This window comes from Erithacus rubecula (assembly GCF_903797595.1).
Source record: "Erithacus rubecula genome assembly, chromosome: 4".
NCBI classification, from domain to species: Eukaryota; Metazoa; Chordata; class Aves; order Passeriformes; family Muscicapidae; genus Erithacus; species Erithacus rubecula.
In genome coordinates, this window is record NC_136686.1 from 13,448,910 (window position 1) to 13,469,754 (window position 20,845).

The 20,845-nt window shown below is 42.6% G+C and overlaps 1 protein-coding gene across 2 annotated transcripts in view; it reads left to right on the forward strand.

Annotated features, from left to right (window-relative positions):
* Positions 1-3,713: 3,713 nt before the first annotated feature.
* Positions 3,714-20,845, forward strand: part of DGKI (diacylglycerol kinase iota) — a 198,815-nt gene continuing 181,683 nt past the window's right edge. For both annotated transcript variants that reach the window (XM_079305072.1, XM_079305073.1), the window contains exon 1: positions 3,714-4,062. In XM_079305072.1, coding sequence (XP_079161198.1) covers positions 3,875-4,062 — 188 coding nt within the window. In that variant the 5' untranslated portion in view covers positions 3,714-3,874. The remainder of the gene's footprint in view (positions 4,063-20,845) is intronic.

Genomic DNA, 20,845 nt, shown 5'->3' on the forward strand with positions numbered 1-20,845 from the left:
GCATGATGGGAAAATGCTGTGTGATGAGCTGCCAGCCTCCCTACCTATCAGCCTCCAGGACATGCTGTTCTTGGAAAAGCATCTTACTGTTTGAATTCAAGGCTGGATTTTGATACTCCTTTTCCAGGCTGATTCCTGTGGCAGGGCAGGATGAAGGATGTCCAAATGCAGCTCATGATGCCTCTCATGGCATGTTAGGGTAGTAAGTGTTCTCCTTGTGTTGTTAGCTATTGTTTGTACCTATTTTACAACAGCACAGAGTTCACCCCCCTTGAAGGTATTTAATGGAAGATTGATTCCTGATTGTTCCTTTCCTAATTTGTTTGCTTTAGGATTTATTTAGAAACATGGGCCTCATGCTGGTGGCATGCTTGAATTTGGCTTGCCCTGATTATTCCATGCTTCAGATTCTTGATCTGCAAAGCCAGTGGTAGTATCCTCCTCTGTGTAAATCACACAGAGATTAAGCAAAGCAAGGTGATTGAAATGAGATAGCATATTTCCTTTCCAATGAATAATAATGCTCCAGTTTGTGCCTCAAAAAATAAAAAGTGATTTGATTTCTCCTTTCCTTGGTGTTGCCTCTTAGTGGGCTTCAAATGGTCTGTAGGAATGACTTCTTTAAGTTTTTGCTATTGAATTAATCTTACAATGTATTTGCATGAGTTCCATACATTGCTATAAAATTAATATTTTATCTCTAGTAAGTAATACTGTATCTCTAGTAAGGAGGAAATTACAAGTCCTGGCCCCTATCTTTATTGTGGTAAAACTAAAGGAAAATAAGAATAAGTTCATGACTGTTGGGTTGTCCCATTTTCTCTGTCTAAAGACATGCTTAGGTACTGGTCAGCCCCCTCTTTTTAAAACATCTCTGGTAAAAACCCTCCTCGCTGAGCCTCAACATCCCCCAGTTTCCCAGTGGATGAGCAGTTCTCTACTAGACCTTCAAATACTGACGAGAAAGGAATGTTTTTGTGGGTGGATCCAATCTATCGACATTGGATCTGGAAAGAGAAACTGGCCACTTATGTCACATTTTAAAAAAGATTTAAATAATTTTAAGATTTAAAGGAGGAGATGCAAATACATGCAGACGTCTATGTGTATAAATATATATATTTTTTCTTTTTATGTCTTTGCTGAAAGTTGAATGTTGGGGGCTAACCTGGGGATAAATTTTGTATGAATTTAAGGAATATGGAGCATTTAAAGTAGACTGACCTCTCATTGGCTAACCTAGCACACTGAACAAGGTTGCCTCATCCTTTTCTTCACCAATCCCCTTTTTCATATATCCATCTCTTTTCTATTAGAAAAATAAATTTCAGTCCCTCCCACTCAGAATTAAACTTACCACAGTGCACACAGTCTGTGCACGCTGGAGTGTTCAAAATGGGATTTAACAGGTGTGTGAGTAACGGAATAAACCTTCCCTCCAAAAGGCTGAGATGTCTCTTTTTGCTGCATTTCCTCCACCATCCCCACCATCCATCCTGCTATTCTTGGCATGCAATATGGTGAGTTTCCACCCAGGAAAAAGAGCTGCCCTGAACCTACCTGCTGAACCTTCTCAGCTCTCCCACACAATCAGGAGAGGTAGATGTGAGGTGCTCCATTTCATCTGACAGCACTTATGAGATGAGAACCCAGACCTAGGAATTCGGATTTTTGTTAGCATCATAATGCCAGATACTGGCAAAACCTGCTAAAAATCTATTTTTGCACTCATCCTTTCCCTCCTGGCCCAGTGGTATATCTGCAGCCACACCTTGGAGCAAACGTGATACTCTTACAAAGTTTCTGCCTTCACTGCCTTGCTATACAGGGACAGAGGGACTGACAGCTGCACCACAGGTGTAGTTGTGTAAGCAGGGCTTCCCTTCACCAGCCTCAGACTCTCTCATAATTGCTCATACTCAGAAGAAAGGCAAAGGAAGTCAGTTTAGCTCTTCGTGTTACAAATGAGTCATGTGAATTGCAGCAGTCAGAGGAAAAATAGGTAATCCCAGAGCAAAGTGTAAATTTGGTCATGTGGATAAAAGGGTTATTGACAAGCAGGAGTTACAGGAGGGCTTATGCTGAAGGAGGAGATGGCTCAATGGCATGAATGTTCACTGGAGAGGGGGATAGGAAATCCTGATTAGTTGTTGGGCTTTGCTGCAGATGCTCTAGGGGAGGTGGAGCCATTAGCTGGGGCACAGGCCACAGAGCTGTTCTCATGTGGACTAAAGGCTGAGACAATAAAGCTGCAAGATGATGCACAATGTTTTGCACTCTGAGTACAAAATTAATTTGCAGTTACAGGTTTTTTTTAGCACGTTATTGACATCTTCTTATAGCAATGGGCCACGCGGTCTTCACCAATGACAAAACCTCAAAAATAGCACTGATAAGACAGGGACTTGTGGTGCCACTCCCCATTCTGGAAGCTGGCTTTTGGGCTGGCTCTTAACTGCTCTTTTACAGGTCCACCCCAAGATGGTTTAGTTTGGTTCTGCAAAAAATATTTGTCACGTTCTCTTAAATTGAATAGTTTCACAAGCAAACTTCACTGCTGATTTCCCTGGAATTTCAACCAGAGTCTTTCCAGCTGAGGTCCCAGCTCTCAATGGAAAAGGCACCAAATGTTCCAGTGGAGCTCCATGAATGTAGATCTCTGTGCACAAAGTTCAGAGGAGGATCCAGACCTTCCTTTTACAGTCCTGCATAAGAGTCTTAGTTTTACTTCTAATAAGCAAGGTTCTATATTGCTTAATTATGCTTTACATGCTTCACTAGTAATTGAAAGTACTCTGAGGTTTGGGGGAGAAAGCATATATTTGAGCAAAGCATCTGTGCATTCAGGGAATGTATGCATTGGTTATGCATGGGGTAGAACATTCCTTTGAAGGTTGGTTCAACTTTTCAATAGTCATGCTGTAGGGATGACCCATCATCACCCAGCAAGGTCCTGGTGGCTACTGCCAACAAGGGGCAGGAAGACTGGCTGGCTTGGAGGGCTTGTCAGTGGTGAAGCTGAAGTGAAAGATGTACACAATATGTGCTTCTCGTGGAGAAGCTGAATCTGTGAGTGGGATTGGGAAGGAGCAAGGATGAGGTGTAAGAAATCTGTTGACTGTCATAAACCTGATTGGCACAGGCTTCACACAGAGGTAGGCAAGGCTGCTTAGGGAAGTCATTTGCAGGCCATGGAGGTTTGTGAAATCATGGCCACAGACCTCAACCTTTTCTGTAATTTTTAATCTTACTGTCACTGTCAGCTCTTATGCTGAAACATGCTGACACTTCCCTCTGAAGTTTTCCTTAGTGTCCCCTAATGAAGGAAAAAGAGAAGCAGCGAACCAGGTGGGAGTACAATTAACTTTATGAAGGGGCACCGTGACGCTTGTCAGAAGATGTCTCTGCCGCTGGGTGCTTTGGTTTTTAGTGCACCAAACTGAGATCACCGGGGGAACAAATTGGAAGCAATAGACAAGCAAGCGCAGATGTAAGAAGACGAGGGCACCACTGAATGCCCTGAGCCACCTGAGCTCGCTCTGGAAGGTATTTGCAGACTGACGCAGGGCGGGGCGGGGCGGGGCGCGGCCGGGTGTGGCCGCGGGGGCGCGGCGGGGGCGCGGCACGACAATTGGCCGGCGGGCGGCGGGGCGTGGCCGGCCAGGAGTTTCCCACAATGCCCCGCTGCAGTGCGGCCGCTGATGGATGCTGCGCGGTCGCGCTGCCATTTGCAGCCGCCGCGGCTCGCAGCGCGCCCCGCGGCCCCGGGAGCTACGGTCCCCCGGCCGCCCTCGCCCCCCAGCGCCTGCAGCCGCCGGCCGGCCTTCCCCTGCCCCCTGCTCCTCCTCCTTCTCGGCCTCGCTGCCCCGCCGCAATGAACCCTCCCGCCGCGGCCGGCGGGGAGGAGACGGGGGCGACGGGCGGCGGCTGCCGGGGGGCCGAGGGTGGCGGGGAGGCGGCGGGCGCCGCCGGGATCCCGGAGGAGCAGGGGCTGTCGGCCTCGGACGAGTCGCTGGAGGAGAAGTTGCGGAGCCTCACCTTCAGGAAGCAGGTGTCCTACAGGTGGGTGCCGGGCGGGCGGGAGCCTCTCGGTGGGTGGGGAGGCGGCAGGTGGGTCCGGCGGTGGCGTGGCCGGGTAGAGGCGTGAGGGCAGCGCCCTGGACTCTGTGGGGCATCTTCTTCATCCCGAAGCCTGAAAGAGATCTCTCAGATCTGCATTCCCTTAAGCCAGCGAGCGAGCTGCTCTCAGCTCCGCTGCTGCCGTCACACTTAGGGTGCTGCTCCGGCGCGGCCGCGCCAGGGGAGATGGGGAGCGTGACGGGGAATGGGTGAACTCTGGAGTTACTCCGAGACAGAGTCGGGGTCTGGCCCGGCTGCCTGGGGAGCAGGGCTTGCCCTTTTCAGTAAAAGCACAACCGCTTGTGATCCCGGCGCCTCCAGCGGGGGTCGGAAATACCTTTCTGGTGGCACCGCTGCTCCCGGGGGAAGGGGGGGTTCTCTGTAGGAATTCTCCCGGAGTGCAGTGTCCCCTCCCTGCCTGTTCCCACCCGTGTTGCATAAGCCCCAGCGGCTGATAAGAGAGGGGGCTGCTTTGCCCCGCACCTCAGGCGTGGCTGCTGGCTGAGGGCCTCCAGGCGGGTGCCACATGCCCTACTATGGCCGGAGCAGGACCTTGCTTTCATAATCAGAGTCTTCCGTTTATATGGCTATGCATTTGCCTCTAATGTCTGATGTCAAATAAATGGGTTTGTTCCTTCTGTAAATACATCTGCACGACGGGACCGTTGGTTGGGCTTGTCTGTTCCTCTGTTACCGCCTAGGAGCTGCTAATTGCCAGCAACTGCCGAAACGGATTGCTGTCTGAGAAGGTCCATGCCAAAAAGTTTTTGTTGCAGAGCCCCTGTGGAGGCAGCAGACCATCAGAAACTAGTGTTCTAGTTGTGCTTAGGGACAAGCCCTCTCAGCTGGAAGGACAGAAAACACAGCTGTTACTTGTCCCTGCAAGAAAAAGGTGTCTCTAGCCTCAGGTAAATTAGCTGAAGACTCTTCTCAGCCATGGAGATGCTTAATGTGCTATCAGTTTACACCTGGGATAATGTAGGATCTGGTCTGAGTCTAAACTCTGCATGTGGCAGGGCTTAAAATGATGTAATTAAACACTCTTCATAGCTGAAGTTTTATATAATACCTGATGTGTGCAGAGAGACTTTCCCTGTCAGGGTTGATGGTTCCAGTGGTGAGTGTGAAGTTTGGGATGATTCATCCTAGACTCAGTAAGGTGAGTGATGTGAAAATGAAAACTTAGTGGTCACCTCTGAAACAAACAAAACATCAGTCAGCTCTTAGTACTTTTGCATCTTTACTCTGGCAGTTGTCTTAGCTTGTGCCATTTAGGGGTAAATCAGCTGTAGGTAAAGGCAGAGTCGGAGGTGAGCTGCTGAAATAATATGAAATATCATTTATTCATAATGAGAACAACCTGGACAGGTAGAAGAGTCAAAACTTCCACAGAGGACCTCCACTGAGTTCTCAACACCCTGCAACCCCAGACTCTTTAAATTTCTACCATTTCCCTCAGTAAATTATTGTGCTGAAACACATTTGCAAATGTAAATGCCTGGATTAGGTCCAGGAAAACCTATTTACATTGGCACTTGGACTGTCTTAACCAACTAGAGAAGTTAGGCACAGTAGAAATTATTCAAGGCTTTTGAAACAGCTCATTTAGGGTTCTCTATGGAGGTGCATTACATTGTCATACACACCCTTAGAGCTGTATTTATCCATTCAGGAAAAAAACCCCAACAGATAGAACCTGCTTAAAATAATAAAGGTACATGAAAATACACGCTAAAAAAAATCTACTGGTGGCAGTTGAAGGAGTGAAATAGGTGGTCAGGATGATGTTACAGGGGAAAAAAAGGAAAGAAAACTTCTGCTGCACCTGAGACTGGGCAGAAAGTATTATCTTACGCCCTGTCTTCTTTTTTAATTTGTTGTTAAACAGCAAATATCTTCAATGTAATACATCTCTAATTACTTGGCATTGTTGTTGCATGCAAATAACTTATTAGTTTCTCTAGATTTGTACCAAAACTATGAGTAACATGTTCAGAAATCAATGTTTTGTACCGATGTGGCCCGTAGCTTAAAGAGCATAAACTGCTGTATTAAATATGTCATGATTTTCTATAGCAAATGCCAATGTAGGCATGTGTTATGGGTCCCTCGCTGAGGGGGTCTCTGCAATGCCTATTGCTGTGCAGAGAGAGGGACAGCAGAGAAACTCCCTTTTCAGTCCCACACTCTTAAACATGAGCCCTCCCAATGGTTGGATGCTAACATCAGGATGCCAACAGCTAAGCAGCAATTCTTAGGCCTAATATTTTTTTACCCTGCAAATATGGAGTTAAATATCCTAATGATGTTTTGGCTCTTCAGCTGGAAATCTGAAGCACTGGATCACACAATGAAAAACTTTTGGTTCTATCAGTTTATATATAAAAAGAAGAGATCAGCTTCCCGCCCCACTGTGAAAATTTGGCAAATAAAAACTGAAAAGAGAATTAAATATGTACATCTGCCAGAGAGAAATGCTTTCTGCAGTTTGGTTCTCAGAGTAGTGTTTACCCCATACATTTGTAGAGCCAGCAGAATATTTACAAGATACTGGAACAGAAAGCTGTGAGGTAATTTTTTTCCCCTTTAATTTTTGTTATTTCGTCATAGCAAAGTTTGTGAGGAACCTCGTGGTGTCTTTTAGATTAAGTAGAGGTCAAAGTTGCTTTCCTGAAGTAAAAAAAAAAAAAAAAAAAAAGATGATGGGCACTCAATAAGAATATTTCCACAATAAAAAACTAAGGTAAGAGAAAACCTGGGAAATAAAGCATTATCTGGTAGTTTCCTGAAAGTATTTGTGCCTCCAAAATCTAATCTGAAATGAGTCTTGTAATTTAATTCTTTAAGCTTAGAGAAATAGTAAGAGTAATAAATAAATGAATAAAAACCTCAGCCAAACAAAAGATCATCCCTAAAAATCAAACAACACAACCTGAAACAACCAATATAGCAGATGGTTTTTAATTTCTTAATTATTTTTTAGAAATTCAGGGACTCTTGATTAGTGGCATTGGAAATAAAAATCAAGTTGTAATTTTTAATGTCCCATTTATGAGGGCTCCAGTGGTGTTTGACAAACACTTGTCACTAGAGAATAGTTTTCCTAGAGAAATTCAAGTTCATTTTGACCAAGTTGAGAAATCCTGACTGAGGCAGTGGGTGGCAGGCTTTAGAATTTTTGCTCCCACTTGAGTCAGGAGTTTCCAGATGTGGGGCTATGATGGACCATCTAACTGGCAGCAGCTCCAGCAGGACATCCTGCATTGCCCTTTTGATAATGGGAGAGGCTGCACTGCTTTCCTTAGCTATTGAACCCCCATGGCCACCCAGTTCCACTCCTGGGTGGAATGAGTCACTGTGAACTGTCACCATCTCAAGTAGGTGGTTTGAGTTTCCTTGGCTGAAATTTCTACCCTGCTTGCCAAATGAATCTGTTTGGGATGTGCCTCGTGTGCTTTCCCGACCCTTCCTCTGCGAGCAGAAGCCAAGAATTGAGCTGGCCTCTCCCCCTGCTCCATCAGTAAGAACTGCTTGTCTGCTGTGGCAATAAGTAACAGGAATTATAACTAGAGTTGGTTTTGTCACTGTGTTTAAACGGGAAAAAGTTACAGCAAGGAAATTCTGGGAAATCCTTATTACACAAGCCTTGTCACTCTTGATGAAATTGAAGTAACTGAGACTACAGGTGGGGATTAAAATGGAAATGTAAACATAGGAAACACCCTCATTTCTTTGGTTCTTTTGTTTCCAGGCATGATAATGTTCATAAAGCACACATCACTTCTTAGTAAATATTAAATATAGACAGGATAATAGAGGTGTCTCCTATTACTAAGACTTAATTGTTTTATGAAATGTGACAGTATTTATTACTGTGCTGTGAAGTATTGTAAATAATTAAAGCTGAATGACATTTGAATGAAAACACCTAACACAAGTCTTTGATCTTTTGATTGTGTTGCTTTATTTTACCTAAGTTTCCTTGAGTCTTAATGCATTTTAATGCTATAAATGAGTGTGGCTATTCTCCATGAAAATGATGGATGGGTTTTTATCTTCTACCAAATGTAAAGGAAATAATTCTCACTCTCTGGCCTAATCTCAGAGAATCTGCATGCAACTGTCTTTGTTAGGAGTTGTGGGTAGGTACTGTGCAGTCTTGTTACCACCCACTTGTGTAACAGTAACTCAATCTATTTTGGTCAACCAAGACTTTCATCACCATTTTGTCATTTCTTCTTAAAGCAGTTCATTAGATGTTTTTGGTATATGAAGAGGACTTCATGAAACTATTTGGTTTTTAAAGCTTTGAGGTGGAAACTCTGTGCTACAGCAACATGTAGAAAAATGCTAGGATAGTCAGAAAGAAGAATCCTACTGTGGGAAAATAAAGTTGACATTTAAGATTCCTTCCTGAGATTGAGATGTGGCTGCCAGTCTGGCCATCAATATCTTTACGTAGCACAAAATAAAGGGACTGCCTTTGAATTTAGAGTGTGTCTGACCTTCTCCCTTCTGTGTCTGGGCTTAGCAGCACCTCACAAATGAGGTGTTGTGAGTGGTAACTGGCTAAAATTGCACATGAGCTGCAATGGAATTATGTACACAGAAGGAGATAAGTGCATCAGTGATCGGAAAGGGTGAGTCTCTGTGAGCCCATAACGAAGCTGCTGTGTAGCACAGACATGGACATGTACACTCAGATTGCCCTGCAGGTGGAAAACTTCATTGTGTAAAAAGTGCTGAATCAGCTGCCACATAACTTTGATGAAGTGGAAAACCAATTTTGTTCTCTGTAGTCCTTTGGAGTAAATGAGCAGGTAGTCAGTTCTTCTCTCCTGTGTCAGTCATGTAACTGATGAAATAATCTTGAAGCATCACATGACTTTTGATAGATTTGTTTATTTGGTTATTTTTTGTATGTTTGGGCTTCTTTGCTTTGTTTGTTTTTAGTTTTTTTTTTTAAATTTGGCAACTTGGCTGAGGTTTTGGGATGGTGATGTGTATAGGTATCAATCTTCTGTGCTCTTTCTGTTGGTTTATGGTACATGCAGCAGAGCCTGGGCATGAGATACACACATGACAGTCAGACAAAGGATTTCACAAATGTTAAGGAAAAGAGGAATGGGGGAAAGAATAATAATAATAAACTAGTCAGGAATGGCAGCCTCACATCTTTGTATCCACTTCTAGGTACAGAACTGTCAGTGAGAAACTTTGCCTTGGAATAAAATAGATGTAGAAATTTGGAGCTCTTTTTTTGCCTTGCTTTACAAAGTTCTTGTTTTGGTTTTTTAAAAGCTCTTTGTAAAGGGAAGTAATGCATGAACTCAAGTATACTTGACATGTTCACCCACATGTCCCAGTGTTGGTTTGAGGACATTTTTTCCTCCTACTTCTTGTAGCTTTTGACTTCTATGATTTGTTGTCCTTAGCAAAGAAAAGCCATGTGGGACAGGGTGTATTTGAAAAAAAAATAAAGTGTTAAGATTACCTCTAGAGAAGCCCATGTGGGTGTAGGGAGATTATAGGGGCCTCCACGTGGACTAGTGTTGGGTATTTGGTGGCTGTGTGTATTAAAAGTTGTGTCCCTTGGGTGAAAGAGGTTTGTAATGGGACATGGGTATGAAGGACTTTGCTGTCTGTTTTAAAAGTTGCAATCACGTGGGAAAATAATCTATGCTTTCACCAAAAGATTGCTGGGCCCTCCATGGGCTGAGGAGTGCTTACAGTGTGCTGTGTGCCTGTGGGCCTTGGTGCATGCTCTGTATAAAGACCCAGGGACAAAGATGAAGGGATGTCATTATGTTGCTAATTCTAATGTATGGTGTGTGAGTTTTCAGCCTTTTTCTGTCCTTTCCTCTGAGGTAATACATATTTATGTATGCAAAACTATAATGTGCTTGCTCGTGGTGAAGGCCATAGTTCTGATGGAAAGGGCAGTGCCAAGAGCTGTGTCCCAAGTTTTCAGGCACATTTCCCTCTCTTTAAAAGCCCTCACATCTCTCTGGTTTCACTTCTCATTTCTGTCTGTGCTGTGCTTCTCCCTTCTGTTTCTCTGTATCTCTTGGGTGCAGTTCTTCCCTTGGTCCCATGTTGTGCGAGTCCCTGGATTCTCTCATTACCCTTTCTCTCGGGATGCTGAACTCCTGGTGAGGCTGTTACTGATGCATCTGCAGCTCACTTCATGCTGCCAGCAGGGAAGTTGACTGCCTCTCAGCCAGCTCATTTTTTTTTTTTTTTTTTAACCTGGAAACTTGTCTTTTGTGTTTTGCCTATAAAGGAATTCAGGGAGGATTTTGTCCATGAAGGTAAAGATATGTGCAGTCCTCACACCAGTACCACCTTGTCTAATGTGTTGTCTGCTGTGTGCCACATATTAGCACAGACTGTGCAGTCGGTGCTTGAATCAGTCTCTCAGGAAAACACAGGGCTTGGGATGACTGTGGTTAGGAAAGAAGAGAGGTTTTTCTACCTTAAATTTCACCAGAAATTTTTCTCTTACGAAAGACCAAAGTCCTCTTAGTCTGCAGAAGAGATCCACAAATCAAGTAGGAGACTGTGTAGTGTCGAAGAAGAAGCTGTTTGTTTTTTAACTCCAAAAAAATCTAGTGTGCTGATCAGAGCCCTACCTTAAACTAAGTCTAATTCTTGCCCATTGGATGTTGTCTCAGCTTTTTTCCACCCGTAGAGCTGTAATTTGTAACAACACAACACAAGCAGTGCAGGACCTGAGTATTTGTAGATGCACTTTGAGAAGCAGAGGGAAAGGAACATAAAGAGACCTATAGATGGAGTCTGTGGGACAAAATGTGAAGAGATATTCAACTCTAGCAGTTAGAGCAAGATCTGCCATCCAGGCCAAAAAGAGATTGGAAAAAAAAAAGGATCAAAACTGCAACTTTCAAAGAAAACCTGAAAGTTGGGGGAGAGACAAGAGATACCTGTGCATGTGTACAATAATTTGAGCTTGCTTAGAGTATAATATACCCAAATATACCTAAAGGGGGCCTAAGGAAAGCTGGAAAGGAACTTTTTACAAAGACATGTAGTGACAGGACAAGGGATAATGGCTTTAAACTGGAAAAAGGATGAGTTTAGATTAGGTATTAGGAAGAAATTGTTCCCTGTGAGGGTGGTGAGGCACTGGAACAGGTTGCCTGTCACTGTCGAGTTGGACATGACATACACACACACACTTGAACAGAATAATAATGGCATCCTTTTATTAAGTGCGCTCTCCAGTCTATATACTCTTAACAAAGTGTGGTCTTAAGTCATTGACTACATCACAATAACTTATTATATTCATTGGTGCAAAACAAGTAGCGTCAATATATTTGGTAAAAGTTTTTGCACAAGTTAATAAGGCATGTATACACGTTTACTTATACAGTCTGGCTACAAAGATTGCTGTTCCTTCTGCTAACTCAGTTTGGCTCACAGACGAGCTGTTAAGCCCCTCCATAGTTGCCCACAGAAGCTGTGTATGTCCCATCTCTGGAAATGTCCAAGGCCAGGTTGGAAGGGCAGACTGGTCTGTGGAAATTGTCTCAGCCTATGGAAGGGTGTTGGATCAAGATGATCTCTTTTCAAATAAAAGTATTCTTTGTTTCTATGTTTTGCTTCTGATATACTTTACTGAGCCATTGTGTGGGTTCATTTTTAAAGGTCTTCTGTAGCCTGAGGCTGCTACAGGGCACTAAGTGGTTCTTCTGAATGTCTCAACACCTTCAGTTAATTTAGAAATTTTAGAAATGGCTCAGCATAAAGTTTGGGAGGAGGCTGAGGGGAAAGGGAAAGATTTGTTAGGTGGTTCTGAGGAATTAATGATCACTAGCTACTGTGTTCATGGCATAAAAAAGCTGGTGCAGGGCTGACTTCCTGCTCTGGAGCTGAGCCTGGTATTTCCCAATACCTGCCTATACTGCATTTCTGAGGAAGTTTGTTGGTTTTAAACTCTTGTGCTAGAAAAGCCTTGGGAATTAGGTCCTGAACCTTTCAGTTTTGCATTTCCATTCCAATGCAGCTCTGAATGGCACTGCGAGAATCCCTTTCCATTTAAGAGCTGTTTAAAATCTAGCTGCTTAGCTAGATTCAAAACTTGGAGTTCCTAATGGGAAAGTGCTATTTCATAATTTGGTTAATCCAATTTAATTTTCAAAAAATAATTTTTTGAGGGGTAATAGCATTAAATTCTACCTACAAAGTTTTCCAGCTCACCAGCCCTATTACTACCTTATACTACTTGCCTTTGCTGTAGACAAATGGCCATGCAGTCAGAGAGAAGGGAGATGTCTAATTGGACTTGGAGGAAGGTGTTTAGTGGTCAGAGGTGTGGCTAAAATACTTTATCTTGCTTTCTCATATCCTTTTCAGATTTATTTAAAATTATCCATTCCTCCCTCACTGTTACTAAGGAGTTTGTGTTTAATATGTACATCTAAAATACGTACATATTAAGGCTGTATGATACAGAAGCGTTTGGGGGTATGAGTTGATGCTTTTTAGAGAAGGTGAAAAAATTATCATGCTTAATTGATAATTATTAGAAGAATAATTCTTCTGTAGAACTTGCTTCAATATTTGTATTTTCATCAACTTCAAAGTATTTCAAAATTGTAAAGTTTGTTTCAATATTTCCAATTTCTTTCAAATATCCATGAATTTTTCCCATCATAAAACCAAACAGCAGAGTCCTTAGTAGTCCGATTACTTTTCTTCTAAATTGTATGACTCATCAGGAAGCTTGACCCACTGGGGAGCATTTTCCAAGTGGGCCAGGGATTAAAATTCAATTGCACACATTCATCAAAGATGATGAGTCGAACACCCTAGAATCCCTCTGTGCTCTGAAACTGCTCCCTGATGTTGTGCAATGTGTAGGAGAGGGGACTGCCTGTGATTCTCTGAGAGCTGCCATGGGGTTTCTGGGCACCACAGGAGAGGATGAGGAAGCAAAATAGCTTTAAAGCCCGTTAGCATTAAAAGATCATGAGAAAATACCTTCCTGTCATCACTTTATTTCACTGGGTTGCTTATGAGTTTCCTCTAGGGATGGTAATTGGGTAGCTCTGATGCTTTTATCCAATTAGTGAGTGATCCCAGGAGTATATCCTTTTGTTGTGAAAACACATTGAGGTTCATTCCTCCTGGAGCATTGCATCCTGCAGGTGCTCTGAAGGCAATGAAATGCCATGTGAAGGTGCATGCTAGGCCACGTCCTTCATTACTAATTACTGATGTTAGCCTGGTCTATGGTTTTCAGATGGAGCCCTAGAGGGCAATGGACTCTCCTGTGAAAGTAAGTGAAATGCCAAAGATGAGAATAAAGTTTCATTGTAAGTTTTGAGTTTACTTGTAAGTTGAGAGACTGAGAGAATTTGCATTTTAAAAACCATCATGTAGATAGGAAACAAAAGTGCCTTTGATGCTACGGCCTCAAGAGATATCCAGTTCTAGTGCCTTCCCAGCTGCTTTTGGCATTGCAGCAGGTAGTTTTGTCCCTGGCCAGTGTCTACCACGAGAGAATTGATGTCTTTCTATATAATTTAGTTGTCCTCTATCCTTTTAATTCCATAATTTTCCTTTGTTGCCCTGACTTTACCAAGACCCTGGTGCTCTGTGTTATTTATATACCTGGGGCTGTGCAGTGCATGGTACAATGAACAAAGAACACAGAATTACATGAACACTGGGTTTCACATTCTACAAGGTTAGATTTAAGTTATTGAGGCTGCTCAAACAGTTTTTTCATGCCTCCAAGGTTAGTGTGAGCTTTGTAGTACAGTGCTTTATCTCTCATTCTTTACCATCAAGATGCTTGTAAGCTGCTTCCTTTTCCCCTTTAGAGTTGCAATATGGGGAGTTTCCAAGCTCTGCAGAGGGGTTACATGCTCTTTTAAAGTGTAATTGGTATGGAGACTGGTTTTTGACTTCTTCCCATCAGTATAATGCAAACCTAGGGCAAAAAAGGAGGAGGCACTAGTAACCCTCTCAGATTTCAGCTTTTTTTCCCAGCTTTTTCAGGTTTTGAAGAAATACTGAGAGGTATCTGACAAACTGCTCCTGATGCATAACAAACAGTGCTGGAGTAAGCTCCCAGTGGGTTAGGTACAGGGTAGGGCTGTGATGCTTGTCTGGACTCTCTTTTGGCTTTGTGAATCTTGATTCAGCCTGGACAGCAAACAACAAAGGAGTGTTTTTAATTTCCTTAAGTATGATATGGACAATGCCATCATTTGATAAATGCGCCATGTTCCAGAGCAAAATTACTGAGTGTCGGGTTATTTGGCATCAGTCTTGGAAGCATTTTGTTTCTCTTTTTTCAGCAGAGAGAAGGATGAGTAATGTTGGCTGTGGAGTTGAGGCAGCTACGAGTTGGATTGAGACCAATCAAGCAGTTAAAATGCCTCCTCACAGATTTTACACATGGTGCTTGGAAATTGCTACCCTGATGGCCTTCAGTCTAGTGGCCTGGAGTGGCAGGTCTATTTCCAAAAATCCTCTTACCAACCAAACCCTAATCCATTTGAGAGGGAGAAAAGCCATTACCTTCAGCAGGGATGGCTGTAGGCAGTCTGGCCTGGCAGACTCTGGTACTCTCCAAAGGGAGGGCTGGCAGAAGCACAGCTTTTCTGCTTACCAGAGGGGATACTGCATGTCTTTCTCTCTGGAATAACCTGGGCTTTCTGGTGCTCAGCAAGCTGCTGTCCAGACCCCAGACTCCTGGTGATATGATGGATATCAACAACATAAGCTAAGCATTTTGCATGTTTGTCCAAGCCTCTGGGCAGTCTCAAGCCAGAAGCACTCTAAGAAATGCTGTCCAGGACAGGACAAACCCAGAGAGAGTGTTGTGTGAGCAGGGGAGCTCTTAAAACATCTGTTTAGAAAAACCTCGCATGTGGTTTAAAAAAAGCAAAAAAACCAACAAAACAAAATGGAGAGAGAGAAAGATAGATTGAGTGGAGTAAATTCTGCTAATATTTTTTTTTTTTTTTAATGAAGGACACAAAGCTGAGCTATCTCTGGCTTCAGCGAGGTGAGTCGTTTAATACGACACACAAATTTTCTCGATCTTCCAAATGTCACCTATTCAAGAGGAAGAAATGCATTCTTTCCAATTTTTGCCTTATGTCTGGAGAAAATGTGAGAGATCAGATAGCAGGGAATTTAAAAGGAGAACCTAATCTAATCCCTTGTCTGGGCAATATGATATTTTTTTCCCTAATCCCTGGATTGCTTAGTACAGTCTTCTCCCCTTTCCCACACCTCCTTAGTGCAAAAAGGAAAGCATTGGAATGTAATTCTGCCATCAGCAGATGATAGGTTGAAGCTGTCATTTTCCTGCCCATACAATAGCTGCTTACAATTCCAACTTCCCTTCTTTCTGAGAAAAGGCTTTGAGTTTGATGTTTATATGAGTACCTGGTCCAGGAAGCCACAGCTGCTGAGCCCTAGTGTGGGGGCTCTTCTTCCACAGTTCATGCTATTCCTCTGTGGGAAGAGAAGATAAGATGACTAATTTAGGGGGAGAGATGAAAGGAAGAAGGGAGCTGACCTATGGCTTTGAAACTTCTGGCTTCTTTCCTCCTCATTTCCTAATTGATAGGGCCTGTTTTCTGCTCAGAGAGAGTTGTAGTGCAGACAGAGGCAAGGAGAGCTTCCATCACAGACTGGTTATACCCCTCTTCTGACTTAGCAGAAAAAGAAGCTAAATTAACTTTATTTTCGGTGTTTGGCCTTTGTCCTAAGATTACTCAAGTTTTTTGCTTCGCAGAATTTGGAGATAATCCCATTTTGCATGTGAAGTGCAAAGATACCAAATGGCCTTTTCTTTCTGCCACCAATGGCGTTATTTTACTATCCTTTGCAGCTGTGCATCTTATCAATTTTAAAGATGAGCCTAACTGCCCCCTGGAGGATATGGATGTGGGCCTGCTCCATGTTTGTGCTGGGAGCTGCAGGTGATAAAAAAAGGATTTGATTATTTCAATTCAGTCAGAGTTCTGGATCCTCAAAGAGGAGGAGCAAAGACAGGCTTTTTCAGCGGGTCACCAGCAATTATAAAATGAGAGGAGGAAAGGAAGGGTGAAAAGTCATGCTTAGAGCACACTAGGTAATACCCTATAACAAAAATTCCTCCTAGCTTGAAAGAAGCCAGTAAGGATGTGAAATACAGAGGGAAAGAAAACAGGGAGGAAATAAGCTGGGACAGTAAAATCATCACTCAATTCCACCCAATTTGATCCAATTGCTGAAAAAGAGAAAGGCATGGATTCCTTTCCTTTAGGAGATAGCGTGCTGTCTCTAGAGACAGTTCCCTGACAGGTTAGCTCTCCTGCCCATTCCTGCCTGCATTGTGAAGATCATGTCCAGAAAACACAGGGTGCTCTTGGGTTTTGCTGTGTCTGAGCTGTGCCTGGCCAGCAGCTCCTGTTTCCTGCATGGTAGCCCCTTTCCCAGCCACCTCTACCCAAATACACAGTGGGAGATTTTTGTTTCTGATTCAGTCACTTTGCGAACAATGTCACAATTTGTCAGGTGCTGAGCATGATATTTGCTTGATGGAAGTGTTGGCCCTATTGTGAATCAATCCTAACAGCTTCTCACAGCGAGGTTGTAAGACAATGAGACAAATTTACTACACAGGTAGACAAAGCAGCTTCTATTATGTGTGGAACCACAAATTATAGGAGGATAAATGAAAATCGGTGAAAATATCTTCATGATGGGTGGTTGCAGGCACAACAGTGCATGTCAGAAGATTGGAGTGATGAAGGTGTTGGGGACAGCCAGGTGAGCCTGGAGGGCTGGTGCCTGATGTGGCTGAGCTGGAGGGGGGGGGGTGCTGAAACAAAAGGAAGATTTCAAAGTCATGCTGTGAAGAGTCTGCTCAAAGAGAGAGACAGTGGGAAAACAGTTGTTTTTTTTTTTTTTTTTGTTTTTTTTTTTAAATTGTGACCTTTTGCTCATTCTAAGAAAGTTGGGCTTCAGGTAATACTTGTGAAAGTACCACAATATATGCATTTGCTTGTAATTCCAGTCTTCTGTAGTGCAGAAGGGTAGCTTAAAAGTTCGCAGTGGACTTTTCCTACTTTAAAGATATTTTTTTACATAATATTTTCCAACTGAAATATTCTGGAGAAGATGCTGATTTGTTTAAAAAAACCTCCCAACATGACAAATATATTTATATATTCATCTTATAAGTAAAATACAGAATGACTGATATTATCATTCCTTTTCTTCATCCTGAGCTCTTCTTTTCACTTTGATTCAGAAGAGAAAAGTGATTTTGTTTTGATTTGAAATATGAGAATTTTCCAACGATTGGGAGTGCAAGTCAAAGTTGTTATTTAGTAGCGTTTGTGAAATTATTTTGGCCATGATTAATTTTTTGTATTAGAAATGTGTTGTAATAACCACATCTAGCTGGCCCCGTGACACTTAGCCTTTTCTGAGCTACCAGAGACTGAAGGAACATAGATTTTCTTCTGACTGCTAGCATGAGCTTCTTGATGTCGCAATCAAGACATGTTATCAGAATAATATTGCATGGCCATCCAGATTTTTCCAGCTAAAGAGACATATCATTTTCCAGGGATGTCTGAAAGCTAAATGTAGATCAGGTGTATGTTTTTTTTCCTTATCTTTCTGAAAATATTGTGTATCTGGGAGTCTTCCTCTGCATCTGCTGGTGGAAGTAACTGGTTAGTAGACAGCTGAATAGTCACTTACTAGCAATAGCTTTTGTCTTAGAGAGAGGATGAAAGCAATATCTGGTGTTAGAGCTGAAAAGGCTTCTGCCCTGAAGAGGTGTTGATCTGCTCTTTAGCCATTTCTGCTGCTCCTTTCTGAGCATGGACAATGGGGTCAGCAATTATCCTCTCTCAGGGAGGGGGCACCAGGGTGGTGGATCTTGGCAGGATGATGATCTCTCCCACCATGCCCTGGTTGCTGAGCACCACAGCACTCAACAGGGTGGGAATTTTGTACTAGTCAAATTTCTGCGAGATTTGGCTCCCTGGACTGAAGAGCCCCCATCTAACTGGTCTGGGCAGCAGAAAAGGAAGAGGGTAAGACTGAAGGGTGTTGGTAAATGCAGCCTGGAAACAGTGTAAGAGATAGGCAAAATAGTAAGGCAGTGTTTGCTATAGTAAATTGTGTCTGGACAAGCAATTGCCGAATTCTCAGTCACAGAACAGTGTCTACTTGTACTGGTTTTGCTGTTCCAGACATATGTCTCCCACAGGATTTAAGAACTTTCTTGAGAAGAGACCATGTCAACGTGCAGTTCTTGCCATTAAGACTAATGCATTTCCTTCTAATGGCTCTGCTGTGATGAATCAGTCCCCACATCCATGCCTTGGTGGCTGGTGTCATGCCCTACTGGCTCTGATAAATTGTGAGTTCTGGTATGTGTGAAGAAGTCAGTATAAGGAGAGGAGGAATCATTCCTGAAGGATAATTTTGGGCTGGGGAGGCTACCCCTATCCAATGGCACGTGAGAGAGTATTCTACAGAGGACCATTTTGCAAACACAATTCTGGCTCCAAACTGTCCTCTGGAAGAGCTCATCTCTATTGACTGCAGGCAGTCCATGGAAAGCAGTCTTAAAATTGGTTTTTATATGGACCCTTCTTACAAACAGGATGAATAGATGCATATGCTTGTTGGTGTTTGACAAATGCTTCCAAACTGAAAAAAAGAGCAAAATAGAATTTTTCTTGCAAAAAGCCCTTTTTTTAGTTTTGCTGTTGTTTTTCTGGAGTTTTTCAGCAAGATATAAATCTGCTTCAAAGTGGAAGTGGTGACTTCTTTTAGAGGATGCTGGCAAGTATGTCAATTTTATAAACTGCTGCAATTTCTCTGCAGCCAAATAGATATGTTGCCATTTTGCCTGCTGTGAACTGCATCTTGAAAATTAACTGCTTTGCCAGCTGCAAGGGCAGCTGGGAGCCACTTGTTCTGTGGTTTGGCTCTAGTGCAGGATATGAAATCAAATCTCTTGCTTCTCTAGGGCACATATACCTAGGGTGTCATGTTCATCATGTTTTCTGTGAGCAATAGATCACCTGGAAAGTAAAATGCATGGATTGCCCAAGACTTCTGATCTCTCAGGATTGTTCTTTAATGGTTCAAAGCCAGCCCTGGCTGCTGAAAGGAGGTCTCTAACTGCTGTTAGAGGCAACTTGGATGGGTGTCTCTGTGCAATTCCTGATGTTATTTGTGTGACAGTCCTGTTTTTGGTCAGCTTTGCTCTTAGCTTAACATTTTTTATTACTCTAATTCATTTACCTCGCCCGAATGGCACAAACAAAACCTGCAGGGGGGAAGGAATGAGGACAAATCATCTTTATTGTGAATATGTGACACCTCCAGCTGTTGATGATGTGCTGAATGGTACCTGGGTGGCTGATATTTGACCTCTTTATTAGTTTTCCTTTTTTCTTCCTTTGGTTTGTTGGGAGCCTGAAAAGCTATAGATGAAATGCGAAAGGACTAAAGAAGGGTAAATAATTTCAGGCATTCAAGTGTGTTTGTGATTATTCTTCAGGAAGAGAGATGACAGACTGTGGTTATTTGGTGTATAAGTAGGTGAAATAAGTGAGCTCAGGGGCTTTTTCTTTACTTGCCATACATGATTGTTTTGTGTGTATTTAATAGGGACTTTACTGCTGCAGCAAATCATTGAGGGGAAATATTCAGTAGAATCCAAAAAAGGATCAGGCTTTTATAGGAAAATTAATTGCATTTGTAACAACTCTGACTGCTGAGTACCCACAATGTCACTGGAGCTGCTGATGATTTCTTGCTTCAGGAGCTGAGAATGTGACCTGGAGGGGCTGGAAAGGGAGTGTCTGTGCATTGCAGCTTTCCATCCTTCATTGGGTACATGCCACTGCCTGTGTTATTGTCTCCCTTGCCTAAAATACCAACGTAAGTATTGGTGGGATGTTGAGCAGAGTTCTTGGACCATTGGGCAGTGATTTGATCAGGTGTGTCAGCTGCTAAGGACCTAAACAAATAGCAAAGAAGCTAATTCTGTTCCCCTATCTAAAATTCTAATCTTGTATGTGACATCATAATTGGTTGCCATAGGGACAATTATGGTGTCATAAAAAAAGGATTAATGATGAGTTTAAGTGAGGATCAAGCAGCTAGAACAGATGAACTTTTTCATAACTCCTGATGCCTCTGAAAGCTGCTGTTTTGTGCATAAAAATATAGCTCCAAGTAAAGAATGATGGGCTGAATGAAAGTAAATATGCACTGAAGAAACTGTTATGCATCTGAAAGGATATTTGCTCTAAACTTCTGGGGTCGATCGGGATGCTGCACTGTAAAGGAAATCTCATCCATACAGAGAAATTCTAGAATGAGCAACAGATGTTGCTCACATGAGACAGGAGTCTCATGTGGACTTTTCCAGATATGAACTCCACAGGTTTTTATTTATATGCATCTTTTGAATGTGTATTTAAACATGAAAAACTATGTTTACTTGGGGATAATGTTCCACTGTAGTGAGTTCAGAAAATAAATATGAGGGAAGCAATACATAAAAGATAAATGAATTTTGATGCAACTTAATATATTCACTTATGAGTGTATATATTACTTCAAATTTTAGTGGCCTGTCTGGAACTGGATTTGTCAAGAAAATCAGGATTTCTGGAGTCACCATACTTCAGTATAGATGACTTAGCTTGTGCTATAA